This window comes from Panthera onca, chromosome B2 (assembly GCF_046562875.1).
Source record: "Panthera onca isolate mPanOnc1 chromosome B2, mPanOnc1 haplotype 2, whole genome shotgun sequence".
NCBI classification, from domain to species: domain Eukaryota; kingdom Metazoa; phylum Chordata; class Mammalia; order Carnivora; family Felidae; genus Panthera; species Panthera onca.
The window spans coordinates 91,138,884-91,155,417 of NC_138343.1; the positions used below are offsets into that span (position 1 = coordinate 91,138,884).

The 16,534-nt window shown below is 31.1% G+C and overlaps 1 protein-coding gene across 4 annotated transcripts in view; it reads left to right on the top strand.

The window, feature by feature from the left end:
* The window catches only part of GRIK2 (glutamate ionotropic receptor kainate type subunit 2), a 648,000-nt gene that overhangs the window by 236,093 nt on the left and 395,373 nt on the right, over positions 1–16,534 (top strand). For all 4 annotated transcript variants that reach the window (XM_081795767.1, XM_081795769.1, XM_081795768.1 and 1 more), the window contains exons 2-3: positions 4,860–5,027; positions 8,611–8,868. In XM_081795767.1, the coding sequence (XP_081651893.1) occupies positions 4,860–5,027; positions 8,611–8,868 (426 nt within the window). The remainder of the gene's footprint in view (positions 1–4,859; positions 5,028–8,610; positions 8,869–16,534) is intronic.

Consider the following 16,534-nt stretch of genomic DNA (forward strand, 5'->3'; position numbering starts at 1 on the left):
GCTGCTGTAGATAATGTTTCCATAAATGTCAGGGTGCATGTATCCCTTTGAGTGAATATTTTTGTTTTCTTTGGGTAAATATCTAGTAGTGCAATTGCTGGATCATAGGGTAGTTCTATTTTTAACTTTTAGAGGAACCTTCATACCCACTTGGTTTGGATGTATGATTATCTTATATATTGCTAGATTCAATTTAGTGTATTTTATTTAAGATTTGTACATCAATATGATCCTTAAGAGATGGTGTGTAATTTTTTGTATAATTTCTATCTTCTTATTCTTGATTAGGCTTGTTAAGATTTTATACATTTTAATAATATTTCAAATAACCAAATTTTGTCTTCGTGTGTGTGTAGTTTATTATGTGTATATATATATATATTTTTTTTTTTATTTAATTCTGCTCTAATCTTTATATTTTTTCTTCTGTTTCCTTTGGATTTGATTTGTTTGGTTTTTTTTCTAGATATTTAAGATGGAATCTCAGATCATTGATTTTTAATCTTTTGAATTTTCTTTTAAGAATGTACTTAGTTGTATTAGGCAAATTTTGAATGCCAAATTTTCAGTTTTATTTTGTTTCCAGGATTTGGTAATTTCCATTTTTATTTCATTCTTGACCAATAGATTACTTAGGCATATATTCTTTAATTCTTGAACTTGGGATTTCTAAGTTATCTTTTTGTTATTTATTTCTAGTTTAATATCACTGTGGTGAGGGAACATGCTCTGAATTATTTCAGTACTTTTAAGTGTGTTGAGATTTAGTATATGACCCAGCTTATGATCAATTTTGGTAAATATACATTTGAAAAGAAAAAATATTTTGTCATTTTGAGGTACTGTGTTTCATCTTTGTTAATTAAGTCAAATATATTTAGATTGTCTAAATTTTAAATAATTTTTTTTGTCTGCTTACTCTGTCAGTAACTAACTGCTAACACTACTGAGAGTGGTGTTTTAATGTTTCCCACTATGATCTATAACTCCTTCTTCTTTTGTCAATATTTTTTATTAGATGTGTATCGAGTCTGATTTATATCATTCCAGTGTATTGACCTCTTTATCATCATTATGATATGCACTCTGTATCTCTATTCTCTTCTTGTCTTCAAGCCTACTTTATGTAACATTAGATAGCTTCACCAGCTTTTATTTGGCTAATGTGGTTTTAGAACCTATCTTTGCCCATCTTTTTCTTTATTTTTCACTGTTTCTCTTGCAGGTAGCTTATAGTTTTGTGCCTTTTTACCCTGTTAGATAATCTTAAACTTCAAAATGTGAATCTACTCCATTTACCTTTAATGCAATTACAGATGCATTCGTTTTAGATCTACCACTTATACCATCTTGTTAATTTTTTGGTGTTTTTCTCTCCATTTATTTTACTTATGTTTTCTTATTCTTTTTGGACAAATAAAATATTTTTATTATGTGACTTTTAATCTATTAAAGTTTTGATCATATACTAGTTCATTATATTAGTCTCTATCTTAAGAAATTTAAATATGCATTATTGATTTACTATAATCCAAAATAATTATCTTTACCTTTCTTTCAATATTGCTAGAACATTTACATTCTTTAATTTTATTTATTTTTTTCTCAACTTTATGTTATTATTATCATGCACTTTAATTTAAATACATTACAAACTTCATAGGATATTACTATTCTTGCTTGTTTAGTTAAAATTCATTAATAATCACCCACATATTTCCCCTTCTTTTATATTTCATATGTTTTAGAAATTTGGTGGGTCCCTGTGGGATCATTTTTTATTCTGCTTAAAGAACTCATTTATTTAATACCTGTTGTAGTGAAGGTTTGTTGGTGATAAATTCTCTCAATTTTGTTATTTTCATTGTTATCAAACACCATTGTGTCTCTTCTGTAAATATAATGAAATAAAAATGAATCTATATGTTTTAATAAGTATTTTTATTTCTAACTGCATTTATTGAAATTCCCAGAATAGTAGTAAAAGTCAATAATGTACACATTCTTATCTTTTTCCTGACATTACCAGGACTTCATTTCTATTTTACACTTAAATATAGCATTTACTATTAATATGTGATTTTTTTTTCTTAATAAAGCTTCATTGTGACTCCATTATTTTTCTAAAAATATTTTCCCTTTTATTAATCAAGAATAATTAGTGATATCTATCAGTAATGTCCTTATACCTAATCACCTAATCACCTAATATGGTGATTATACTTTTCTTTTTTGACCAATTACTGTGTTAGATGTTATTAAACTTTCCAAAATTTTAAACAGAATTACAAAAGCTCCCTTTTTTTCCTACATAAGTTTGAGGAACCCACCAAATACTTTTTAAAAAGTAACTCTTTACTAGATTCTTTTACCCTACCTGCCCATCCTTGCCCTCCACACATAAGAAGTAGTGATATCTCTCTCTCTCTCTATTTTTTGAGTACGTGGCTGGAAGGTGTTATAGAAGATATTGTGCCTGGAAAGCTTGTATGATCTGGGTGTTTTTTATTTTTATATGCAAAATTTTAAATTCTGGCTTTGGATCAATAAAAATTATTTATTTTATTTAATTAAGATGAAAATGGGTTGTCCTAAGGAATTACAAAGATTTATTTAAATATTCAAACCACTAACAAATATATAAACTTACATTTGAATTATTTATTTTGAAGAGAGATAAAGGATGGGGACATTTTAACCCACTGGTCATCAAATATTGACCATTTTTGTATTTCTCTTTTGTATGTATATCACATAGAAACTATAATTTGAACTGAGAAAGTAGAAGATTTAGTTTTTCATTTTATTGTGACATTAAGAAACAACTTTAGGTTTGCATTTCTATAATTGACTCTTTATTCCTAATTAATTTTAAGAAGTATCTTACAATTGCTCTATTATTTTTCTGTTCCATATGTAGGATTTTACAGTTCTAATTACATATTATATTAAAGTCAGTATGTCTCACCTTTTAGGAATTTTAGTGTATTTTACCTGAATGAAATTTTGAAGTTTTTGTAGTGGAATAAGTTTGTATTGGAACTAGTTTGTAGTGGAATAAGTAAGGGCTTTTAATTTTTTCATGAACATATTGTAATGTTAGCTCTATAACTTCATAGTTATATGATCTTTGGCCAAAAGAGTTCTTTCCTAAAATAATACTGCTTGGGATTACTTTGAAGATTCAATGGAACCTTAATCACTTATAGAGTGCTTACTTTATGGCAACCACAATGTAAGTGTTTTGTTATGAGATAGCATTTAATTTTTATAACAACTCTATGCAGTAGTGTTAATTATAATCCTTTTTTTTTAGATATGAAGAAATTTAGACTGAGGATTTAAGCAACTACCCAAATTTAAATGGACAGCAAATGGCAGAACCAGAATATGAACCCATTTTGGCTTCAGAATTTAGGCACATACCATTATTCTCCTCCATATATACGAGATATCTGATTTGGTTCTTGACACCCATTAGGCATGTAAATACTTATTGTCCTTCTGCTTAGCATAAGTCTCCAAAGATTTTAAATATACTAAAAGCACTATTTCATAATAAGTTGACTGCTCTGATAATTATACCATCAATTTAGCTGAAAGAATAAGAGAAATATTTCAAACTAGTATGGTGTCAAGTAACAAATTTTCCAATTCTTCCTGACTATAAATTTGTCTGAGCACTGTGGTATTTTCTTGAGTCCTAATTTCTCATATTTAGAGGAATTGTTACCATACCATGTCTTCTTATGAATTTAAAATAGGAAGTTTGCTGATAGTATAGTCACCTGACATTCATACGTCAGAAGACTTTTGATGAGGTATGAATTGCAAGGCGTGGAAATGACTTATCCAAGGGAGTTTAATTTGTGAACGCCTATGCTGAGAGCAAATGGCATAAATTTTGAAAGGAAGAGAGATAAATGCTTTCTATTGCTTAAGTAGTACTACTTTCCCAAGGACAGAGGTTGGACAGTGTCAAATATCAGATGCTCCCCCTTTCATTCCATTTACCAAAGTAACAATAAGGAAGAGATTCTGTTGGAGGCAAGGTTCCCATAGGTCACTCATAACTGAATAGAGATGATATCAGTAAGAAGCAAGGCTGGGACAAGAATGAGGGAAGTGGACTAAGATATAACAGGTGAAAGGTAACAAATGGAAAGGACATGTTTTTGAATTGTATTCTACATTTTATGGGCTAAATTATATACTTCCATGATATTCACCAATTAAGGGATTTTACTCTGTTTTGGAGATTTATCTTTCACAAATGTCCAAGTATCTTCTAAAAAAGACTTATAGTAAAACAAATACAGAAATGACGCTTTTTTCTCTTTTCTTGCAAGTAAGATGCTAGAATTTGCAAGTTAGTTTGTATTTGGGGCTTTTAACACAATAAGTGCCATAGAAATTATGCTAAAGTTTTCTGATTTCTCAGATAATGGAGACAAATTTAGTATAACTTTCCTGATGCTTAACTTCATAGCTTTATATCAATATAGAGGATTGATTATTCTGGAACTGTGTGCAAAATTTTGAGGGATAATACTCAATACTTAAGGCAAGATCTATATCTAGGCCCTAAAAGAAGGAATTACCAGAAGAAAAAAGGCAAAGTCATTTTTAAGCTGTGTTAAATAATGATGGCAATAGCAAAGAAATTTTTACAGTGTGGATTTATCTAAAAGGGCACATCCCAAATATTCAAGTTCATAAAAAAGTAAGCACAAACTCCATGTACTTAAGCAAATAACATGTGTGCTTTATCACCCACAAATGCATATACACATAAAATTACAGAAAATGTTACACATTTTCTCCCTTTTGTAAAACTGCATGATTATTCTTTTCTCCAGGTGGTATTTTTGAATATGTGGAATCTGGCCCAATGGGAGCTGAGGAACTTGCGTTCAGATTTGCTGTGAACACAATCAACAGAAACAGAACGTTGTTGCCCAATACCACCCTAACTTATGACACCCAGAAGATAAACCTCTATGACAGTTTTGAAGCATCCAAGAAAGGTAATTGACAAATATTTAACATTGTATTTTCTGGAATCCAATTCTAAAGGTATTCTTAAGAGATTTCTTAATTCCAAATATAATTAATAAGTCATTAGGCATATTTTCATGCAATGTTTCTTTCCAAACTGCACATAAATTTTATCAAAGAAGGTAAGGTGTTATGATTACCTATTATGACAAAATCATTTATAACATAAACTCAGCTAGGTCTATGATTGTTGTAAATTGTTCCTCCGCAATAATCCTTTTCTTACTAAACGATTCCTATTTTTAAGAACCCACTAAATAAAACTATACAGCAGTGGATTTTACCTAGTTTTGGAATCCATTATTACATTTTTATTGTGTTTTCTGTCATTTCCAAGAAGTACATTATCACTATTGTCTCAATTTACTGACTACCTTGAAAGTTCTGTAGTTCCAAGTTACTACATAATGTCAGCCCAATCTTAAAACTTTATTGGAAAATTTTCAACAGCCTTTCATTTATGTGTACTTCATGCCCATTTTTAAAACTATTGGATGTTTCTTCTTATAACTGAAAATAAATGGCTAATGATATGAAAATTGAATTATAGGAAGATATAATTAGAATACTTTATAAATTTTGTTATTTCTTTTATTTTGTTGTCAAACTGTTTTTTTAGTGATAAGAACAGAAAAATAACTTTGTGGAATATGAGTTTAACATTTAGAAAGTCAGGAAGGTAATAGTGAAACTATTATCAAGGCATTATTTTAACCAAACAATAACTTTGGTAGTAAATGTGTTTTGAGAGATGTTTCCATTGTCTTACTTGTCTAAGTGGGTGATATTTTCTTTTGCATAGTTAGCATTCATCTAATAGGAATTAAATTTCATAATATAGATTTTTCACAAAGGAATGGGATTATAAAGCATTTGTTCTAAATTTATATTTTTAAAAACAACATTACCTTTCTGTAATTCTAGTATTGTTTTATTAGCTACCTAACATTGAAAGAAATGTACATAGTTATTTATAATTCTAAGTTGGTCCAGATTTCTTCTAATTTCATTAATATTAATGGCAACTGATAAGGTACAATATTCCTTGAGATGAAAGTATCTTTTTTATCCCCCAGCTAACTAGTGTTTATCAAAGCCTAAATTCTGCCTGCCCTTTGAATTCATATCTTTGAGAATACAAATAAGTTTCCACATTTCAGAACCATGTCAGGGTGATGAAAGGTTTTAAAGGCTGGAAAAAAAGGGTAAAGGTTATTGTAAAGTATTACATTTGTCATCATAATTGCAAAATAAGTCATTAACTGCAAGACAAGTGCGTTTGATTAGTGACATAGTTCAGGATTATTTCCATTAGGAAGAAGAAGCTCTGTCTCAAATGAAATCATTTAGACCAAAGGATATGGAATACGAGTGAAGTATAAAAAAATATCAATACATTTCTTAATGGTGAATTCAAAGGAGCAATGTAAAACAAAAACAGTCTAGTGTGTTCTGACAGCAAACAGGTTACTATCTTGGGAATTTAGTTTCAAAATACTAAAAAGCGTTTATGAAATGAAAATCCATTGGGAATCAAATTCATTAATTGACTTTGTCTGAAACTGGGGAAAACTCAAATAAGCATAATTAAGTAACTTTGTGATATGTTGAGAGGGTAAATGTCATGGTTTTGGTCTTACCTTCTGAAGCTCTTGCTTACTGAGCTATTACTGATTGGGAGGCATAGCAATATGTGAAAGGGTAATATAAGAGAGAGATCTGGTATAATATCTGAACCTATGGTAGCTCAGTAAATATATATGAATATAAAATAATATATATTATATTAATATATAATATATTATAAAATAATTTAAATAATTTGGACATTTAAATTTTTTAAATTATTTTTCCAAAGCAAGCAAATGATAAGAAATTAGATGTTTAAATTTCAACATTTTCTCTGTTATATGCTCTTATACTTTTCATAAGTGATACTGTTTTGCTGAGCAAATAACTACATTGATGTATTAGATCTTGAATTATTATTCGAATCATACATCACTTTTAAGTGATTCCTCTGATAGCTGAAGACTATTTCATATTTGAAACACATTTCAGAACATTCTGTATAGACCACTATAATGTTTTCAACTTTTTTTCACCTGTGTTCTGTCAAAAACCTGGTAAAGGAAGATCTTTTATTCTCAACATATATGAATTAAAATCCAAGTTCGTGAAAAATGTCAGTTCCAACATGACTACTGATTCAGAATTCCAATCACTATTTAAAAAGTAAGAACCTACATATTCAAAAAATGTACTTAGATCATACTGAATTTTTGAAGAAAATGTTTAAAAGTGAATTTTTTTAACTATGCTAATAGGGATATTACTTACTAATATCCCTAAGCTTAAGAATCATTCCATCACATTGTGTTTTATGCTGTGAAATCTCTGAAGGAAATTTTGCTTCAGTAGAATTAAAATTCAGTATAATTTTAACCTATTTTGGAGAGATTCAGTCTGAACACATAATTAATGCCTAAATCCCAATAATACTTCTCCTTAGTCCTGTTTAAATATTTGCAGGGATGGGTAAACCAATGCCCCTTGGAACAGATTTCCACTTTTTGACATTTATTACTTCCCTTTAATTTTTTTTTAATTTAAATTATGTCAAAATTTGTGATGAACTTCTAACCATTTGCCCTATTCTTCCTTTTCTAATCAAATGAAACAAACTTAAGCCTCTTTCACAGGCCAGATCTACAAATATTTAAAGATGATTTTCATGTTTCCAATAGTTATTTACTTTCTAGGCCCAAACTCCCTAGTTGCTTTGAGGGACCTTATAGAATTTGAAGTCCTATCATAGTCTATTCTAATCTGAATAGCTTCTAGGTTGTTTATGCCTTTCTTAATTACTGTATTTATTATTGACGTGAATAAAATTTTCTGTGAGTGAATACAAACCTCAAAAATTAACTTAGAACAATATAAAAGACTTACAGTATACAAAAGTCAAGTAAAAAAAATGATTAAGTATTTATCTAATAATTTTCTCGATGAGATTAAGTTATATGAAATCATCCTTGATAAGCCATATCAGGTTTTAAAGGGGTATCTGTAATGCTTAGCTTGATCTGTATCATCAGATATGTGCAAATACTTAGCTCTGTGTTGCCCTAGCTTTTCAGATGGGGCGGAACAACCAAAAGGCTTCTGATTAAGAATTTAAGATGGTGGAGGATGGTCAGTAAATTTGGGAAGGAACACTATTTCCCCAACTTCCTGATATAAACTATTTTTGCAGGGTGAACACTTCCCTTCCTTCTTAAATTCTAGAATATTCTTCCTTTTTCCCCCTCTTGACATTATTTGTAGAATCATTTGAACATTGAGTTGCAGATGCCTGGAAGATTTCCCTTCTGACAAACTGAACATGTTTGCAGTCAGAAAAAAATATGAAAATTAGCTAAATGGAGATGTTATTTATAAGGAAAACAAAATCTTTCTTCAGGATAAACCTTCAGGTTCACAACACTAATGTGATAATGTTGGCACACTGGCATCTCTCCTCGTTATTGACAGACTTCTCTCTCTCCTCAGCCTGTGATCAGCTCTCTCTTGGGGTGGCTGCCATCTTCGGGCCTTCACACAGCTCATCAGCAAATGCTGTGCAGTCCATCTGCAATGCCCTGGGGGTTCCCCACATACAGACCCGCTGGAAGCACCAGGTGTCAGACAACAAAGATTCCTTCTATGTCAGTCTTTACCCAGACTTCTCTTCACTCAGCCGCGCCATTTTGGACTTGGTGCAATTCTTCAAGTGGAAAACTGTCACAGTTGTATATGACGACAGCACTGGTAAGAAAAATCAGTAGCCTTCAGGGCTATGCTTTAAATACACATAATATTCTGAAACTTATTCAAAATTCTTACTATATTCCTGGTTTGATTTTTAATTAAGGAAAGAGTTGGAAAGACATTTGGAATCAAACATCCACACCAATTCAACACATCCAAAGAACAGTTAAATCACATACTGTCTCTCTGTATTTGTAAAATAAGCACTTTTATTTTTCCGTGGGGGGACCAGGTAACATGAACTATAATATTGGATGAAGGAAAGAGATAGTGTGGAAATTAATATTGAAATACTTATTGAAAGTATTCTTCTGCCAGGTTCAGGATAGTTTTCCAAAGTAAAGTCTTATGACTGGCTATTAATGAAACTTATCAAGAAATTCAGGATTTTGCCTTAACATTTTCTCTAGCTGTTATGTGCAAAAACTGTGTATGAAAGGTAGTAACTTTATACCTGGGTAGCATGTTAAAGTTTAAAACGTTTTTTTTCTCATATTTGAAACAATATTGTAACCACTGAAATACTCAGAGTGTTTGGACTTATTCATGTGTAAACACATTTTAGGGACTTGGATAATATAATTTACTAAGTGGTATTTATTTCAGGGTCTTCTATGAATATTTTAATGAATGTTTGCTGCTAGAAGTTGTCTGTGCTTTCCTGTTTTAATGTATGTTATTATTTTTATAAATGAGTAGTTGTTTTAAAGTAGCAATTAAAAATACATCTCATAGGTAAATATATGAAAGTAAACATTAAAAATAAAGTCTTTATTTTCCTTAGCAGTTATATTGGTAGAAGTTCATACTATTTTGGTTATTATTTAGTGATAAGAGTTTTACATTGAGATGCTTATCAATGGTGTAAATAATGATCCTTAAAGTAGACTGTAAAAATAATGTTGTATTCTGAGACATTTCATTATACCTTTAAGCTTACACAAAAATTGGAATTCATTTGAATTTTAATTCTTCCGAAGTACTCCAGCAGCATACTGTGTTCATGCATGCAATATTTAGAACTATATGCAGGAACCCATCCCTTTGCCAGTAGAATGAACTGTCTACAAATAGATGTCAGAGCTCTCCCAGGAGAACAGGGAAAAGGAAGCCATAGGGTTGGGAAAACAATGAAAGTACTTTGAAAAACATTTTCATTAGGCTAAGAAAGAGCGAGTCTCAATACACATCAATAGAGTAATTTCATTTTTCTGCTTTTAAAAAGTGAAATGTTTATACATAGTTTTAACTTAGAAATACCTCAACAAAGACCTTCAAAAAAATAACTTAGTAAGTACCTTTGATGTGTCTTTTAACTCAAATTAGACTTATTAAGTTTGTTGTCTGATGTTTTACTCCCAAATCATTACTTTTCTGTCATTGGTAAAGTTCTATATATCATGTTATAAATGGTAGATTCTATGTGAATGGTTTTTCTGAGTTGTATAATGTAAGGGTACAGGGCATCCTCAGTTACAAATTTGTCCACATATGTTTATGAATTGTTGTATACAGAAATATATAAATATGAGTACACATGCATTATGAATCCATGGATTATTTACTTCTCCATTCCCTCTGATATAATTCAAGTGAATGATGTGCAAATATCATGTACCTTCATAGATGCATGCACACACACATGGTATATACACACACATATACAGATGCATATAGGTGTATGTTATGCATGTGATATTTGTATTTATGTCTTATTATCTTAAAACTCCTAAGGGTGTAAAGGATATTAGAAAGTTCAAAATGCTTATGGACATAACACCTTCTTCACTATTCTGCTTGATGTATATGTGTGTATCGTAACATTTTTATTCCACGTATGTAGTTCTTGAGAGATTCACTAAAAAGATAATGGGATTTGTGATCAAGATCAAACAACAATTTGATAAAGTAAAGCTTCATATGTAACTGATCTTTTGGTTTAAATAATATTCTAAACATTTATATCATTGAAGCAAATTTAAATAGGGAAATAAATGTAATTAGTTAATTCAGTGTACATACCTTTAATGGAGACTTGATCTCAGATTATATGTATTAAAATAATTGTTACTATTTAAAAGAAGCTTTGGCATACTCCTCACTTGAAAGTGAAATAGATACTTGGAGATTCTAAAATCTGATTATTTAAATATTAATACTCAATCACTACAGAATTATTTGTAGAGTATTAAAATATTCTGAGAAGAATAAAAGCTTATAATTGCTCTATTTTTGCAGTATTCAATTTTAAAAATATTGATCAGTCACCTACTACATGCCAAGAACCATTGCAAGTGTGTTTATGCCAATAAAAGAAAAAAAGTCCTGGCCCTGATTGAGCTTCTAGTTCCTACTTAGGGATATGTGATTGTCCATGTGTTTACCATATTTTTAATGAGCTAATTACATTTGCAACTGGACACTTGTAGTCCCTTTTAATTTAACACTTTCGAGAATGTGGCTGTGTTTGATATTTTTATAGGACAGAACTGACTCTAAGATTCCCTTTGAAATGTATTCATAAATACATGGAAATAGATTTTTTTTTTGTCTTTGCAGGTATGTTTAAAAGTCTCAAGGTGGTATTTTAATGACATAATTCAGTAGAGAGGATTTGTAAACTGCCCAAGTGAACAAGATGTCTATTTGATCATGTGCAATGCAATCTGATTATAGCAAGGACTGTGAACTGAAATGGGAAAAAATCCACCTCATACTCAGCAAGATAAACATTATTGACTCCATTATGGATTTATGTATCTGCTGTTTACTGCAGGACACATTGTGCCATTTTATTTACATTTCCTTTTTCCCTTTCCAGATTTATTTATTATGTATGCTAGTCCTCCCATTTATATTCATTTCTATTTTGTTGTGTTGTCCAGTTTGATACATGATAATTATACTTCCATCCAGTCTTTGTTCCCACCCCCAAAACAGATGGGATGATAGATGAAATATAGTGCTGGAGTAGGAGAAATTCTTAGAATGATGTTAACAGGAGCTGTTTTATTTTTTATGATAATTAGCATTTGTTGTTGTCGTGGATGAATGCTTTTAAACACCCTGAAAGTCTGTTATAGCTCTGAATGATGTCCAAAAATGATGGAGAAGAATTGGCTTCAGAAACAAAGCTGTGTTTCTGTCAGTCATTTTGGAACATATGATTCACTTTAAATATAAACTAAAAATAAGTTGGATAGCTGTCAGCTCGTAAGCAATTCCAGGATAAGTTCTGAATATTTGCTTTAAAATTCCTGTGTTTCATCTTTGTTTATAGACCAGCAGTCCATTAACAAAGAACTCTGGACTGGTAAACAGAAGCCTGGGATTCTATTCCCAGTTTTGCTACTAAATGACTGGTACAACTTTGGAAATTAGGAGAATAGAAGGAAAATAACTACAGAAAGGAGCTATAATGCACTAGGCATTGTTGTAGTTGCTGTTATATAAACTATTCCACTTAATTGTCAAAACAATTCTATGAGTCCCAAAGGAAATAGGTTATCATCCACCATCCCTGCTTCCTTCAGTGAGTGACTGACTGGCTCTTCTGCCTACCAGCAGCCATTAAACTTCTTTCAGGTTGCCCAAACTACTCTTCTGTTCACCTGGAAAGCTCTCATTCTGGTCCCCACTCCTCCAATCCACTAAATGCACACACATGTGCATGTGTGCATTTGCACATACATGTTCATATATACCATTCATATGTACCATCTGGCTTAGATGTTACAAAGAAAATCTACCCCAACCCTGGGTCCCAAGGCTGCAATAGGTTTCCTCCAACACATCTCAGCCCTTGGTTATCCCTTGACCCTCACCCATGGGAGCTATAATCACATTATGAATGACATTTCTTGACTGTATTTTCTACTGGATCAAATACATGTCTGAGCAGAATGAGCCCTAAGGCTACTAACTATTCTGTCATTAGCACCTAGGTATTACCTGGATCATGGATGTACCTTAATAAGTATTTAAGGAATGAATGCTTAAAGAGGTGTTATTATATCTGTTGCTTAGACAATGAATCTCAAATGGATTAAGTAATCTGCCCAAGGTCAGTTTAGGTTAGGTCACTTTTTAGTACTTGTATTGAATAAATAGATTCAACATTTTTCAGGAATCATATATAGATATGATTTCTTCTATCATTTAAAAACTTCTGTAAGAAAGCTAGCATGAATTGTACTTGTATTCTATTTTGACTGCAATTAAATATATATTTATTCATTTAATTTTTTGAAGTCATTATTTATGTGAGTGAGTGGTCATGGATATTGATATAGATAAGGGGAGGATTTAAAGGAGAGAATATAAATTATTTTAATTAATGAAAAGAATTAGTCATTTTTAAAGGTATTATAATATTTAACAGGCTGATCTTTGGTTACTTTCTATGATATCAATATAGAAAAAAAGGCCATAGCCTTTATCCTAAGGAGCATAAATGCTTTCTTTACTAACTTTATTAACTTGGATGTAGTATATGTATAGACTATGTTCTAGATACATCTTTGTGTGCTTATGGAGTTAGTTTAATAATATATAAGATCAGTTAATAGTAAAAATTTATTTTATCTTGGACCTATATTTAAATAGGATAAAATAAAATTATTCAAGAGAATAAATTAATATGAAAATATATATTCCTGGAAGACACTAATTTTCAGTATTATAACAACTTCTGTATTATAAAACTTATAACCAAATAATTTCAATTTTATTTCAGGAAGTGGGGTAATTTGGATCTAAGATGATTATATGTTGTACATTCCAAGTGCAAAGCTTGAAGTTCTTTAATTCCAAGAGCACATACAATTAGCAATTATGAGTTAAGCCTAATTATTTGGGTATAGTTGATTACATAGCTTGGTATATTAGTGTTTCCACAAAGTTGGTTTTGCTTGAATATAGTTTCTTTATTACGATTTAAGCAAGCATAAAAATTTTTGGAATATTATTACTTGGACTCTGATTACATGACAGTGAATATTTTTAAACATATTCAAAGAACTAATGTTTTTAAGTTTTAAAGTCTTGAAAGTATATGCCAATCCTAAAACAAAAATAATATTTCTCCACAATAATCATACAATTCATATTCCTATGTATATGTAGGTCTAATGAAATAGAAGGGGAAGGTCTTATACCAGACCTCAGTGATCAGCAGTGTTTGCTTTCATTGGAAGACAAATAAATAATAATAATAAAGTGAAATAATTCCCTGGTGAGAGACAGACACTGCCAGTTTTCCTAAATTTAAATCTGGAACTTGATAAATCTGGCATGAGCCTCTTGGTAGCTACTTTCCCCTAGTGTTTTCCTGGTGTTTGTCTCCCTCTCTGAGTAGCATAGGGAGAAGGATAATACTTGTATTATTTCTTTGAAGCACTTGACAATTCTGACTACTCCCTCTTCAGGGGAAAAAATAACTCTCCTACTTCGGTTTCTCTGCTATCATTCTCTCCTTGTTACCGCCCTCGTTTAGGCTTTTATTCCTATTTTTATATTCTTAAACTCCTTTTTCTTTCCTTGCTCCTTAAAAATTGATATTCCAGGTTTTTTCAGTCTTGTTCTCTGCTTATTGATTTCGTTCTCCCTAACGTTTTTCCCGTGACCCATACCTTCCTCTGCCTCTATGCTATAGATAATTGATCGACGCCTTCGGTTGTTTCCACCATGTTCCATACTCATAGATCCAGACACCATTGGACATCTTTATTTGGATATCTCAGAGGCACAACTGATCCAACGTGATGAAAACCAAACTCATTGTTTTTACTCCAAAACATGCTTTTTCTCCTGGTTTTCCCTATTTATGGGGTTTCTGAGCCCCATCCTTAATGATCATGCTAGATTCTTGTCTTTCTCTCATCCCTCATTTCCAACTGATCACTTAATACTTCTCCCTTGTATCTCGCAATTCTCAAATTTAGCTCTATTCTCCATCCGCACCACCTGTCTTAGTTAACATACTTGTATACAACCTTGACCGTGTTCTGCCTGGTACCCTATTTAAGTTCATCTGATGCAGACAAAATAGTCTTTTTTGAAATGACAATCTGGTGATGTCATTCCCAGACTTAACACTATTTGGCAAATCCTCAGTTCTTAGAAGAATGAGTTCTGATTTCTCAGCATGACACATGCAGCCTCTGTCATTGTCATTCTCATGCCTGTTTGATTTTGCTTTCCTGGTATTTCTTCTCTCAATACTTATGCCACAGCCTTCCTTGAATAATTGTCATTCCCCCTTACCAATCATGCTGTGCTGTTTCAAGCCTCTTTGCTGTGCACAAACTGTTCTCTCTGCCTGATATGCCCTTCCCATTTGGTTATCTATTCACCACCTTCAGGATGCATCTTAAAATATTCTTACAAAGTATAAATGTGAAGTAACCTTCCCTGACTCCTACCTGTGTAAGTTGATAATTCTGTTTTTTTGCAAGACTTTGGTTGATAAAATAATTCATCATCAATTCTGTAGTAAATCTTATTTTCAGCATACTCATGTTACCCATTTAGCAGGAGTGATGTTTTTCTAGGCATGAGAACACTAAATATTTTATAATTAATTCATCTATTTATTTTCTTCTTCAATTGTTTTATTTTAAGTTTATTGATTTATTTAGTTTACAAATAATAATCAAATATTTACCGTGTGTCACCATTGTTCTAGGTACTGGAGATACAAGAGTGAACAAAACAGACAAAAGCTATTTGACTTGTGGAGTTTGTATTCTAGAAAAGGGAGATAAGCAATAAAAAAACAAATATGTCTATTATATCAAATGTTATAAGTGTTATGGAGAGACATAAAGCAAGGAGATGTATAGGGAGTATAAAAGATGATTACAATATTAGGTTGGGTTTATCAGAAGAGACCTTACTTGGAAGGTGACACTTGAGCTAAGACTTTAATGAGCTGAGGAAATATGTCATGGGAATATCTGAAGGTTTCAGACAAATAGCAAGGAGAAAAAAATAATCTAAGGAGAAAGAGACAAAAAATGTCAAGGCAAGGGAAGTTTTGTTGTTTGTTTTTGGTTTTATTTTCTTAGTTTAGAGAAGGATTTTGGGGAAACTGAAGATTTTTGTGATATTTATCACTTATTTTATAGGTGTATATATGTTTACATGTACATACATATATATGTATATGTTTTATATATGTATATGTTCCATTATTGACTATTCCAGGATGCTCTATAAACTAATGACAAAATGACAATAATGTCATTTCTTTAAAAATAATTCACTGTAAAGACTTCTACATAGGCACTCATTTTTATATGAGTCACTTAGTGATGATGGTCTAAAGCACTGACCCCTAAAAAAGGACAGCATTCATTTTAAATTGCAATGAGACTTGGAGTAAATAAGAAGAGAAATAAGTCTAACATATATCCATTTCTGTAAGTTATTATGGGTTGTTTATTGGATGCTTGATTAAAAATGAATTGATTCTGTATCAGAAACTCTTTTTAAAAATTCAGTTCCTGAATGGATTAACACAACTGCCCTCTAAAAGTTTTCTGTTTCCTTCTCAACATTGTTTAAATGTTTATCTTGTTTTGAATGTAAGTTATATAAAGCATATTTGGGGAAAAATTATCTACATTGCAAATGAATAATCAAAACATCCTTGCCAACACTTGCT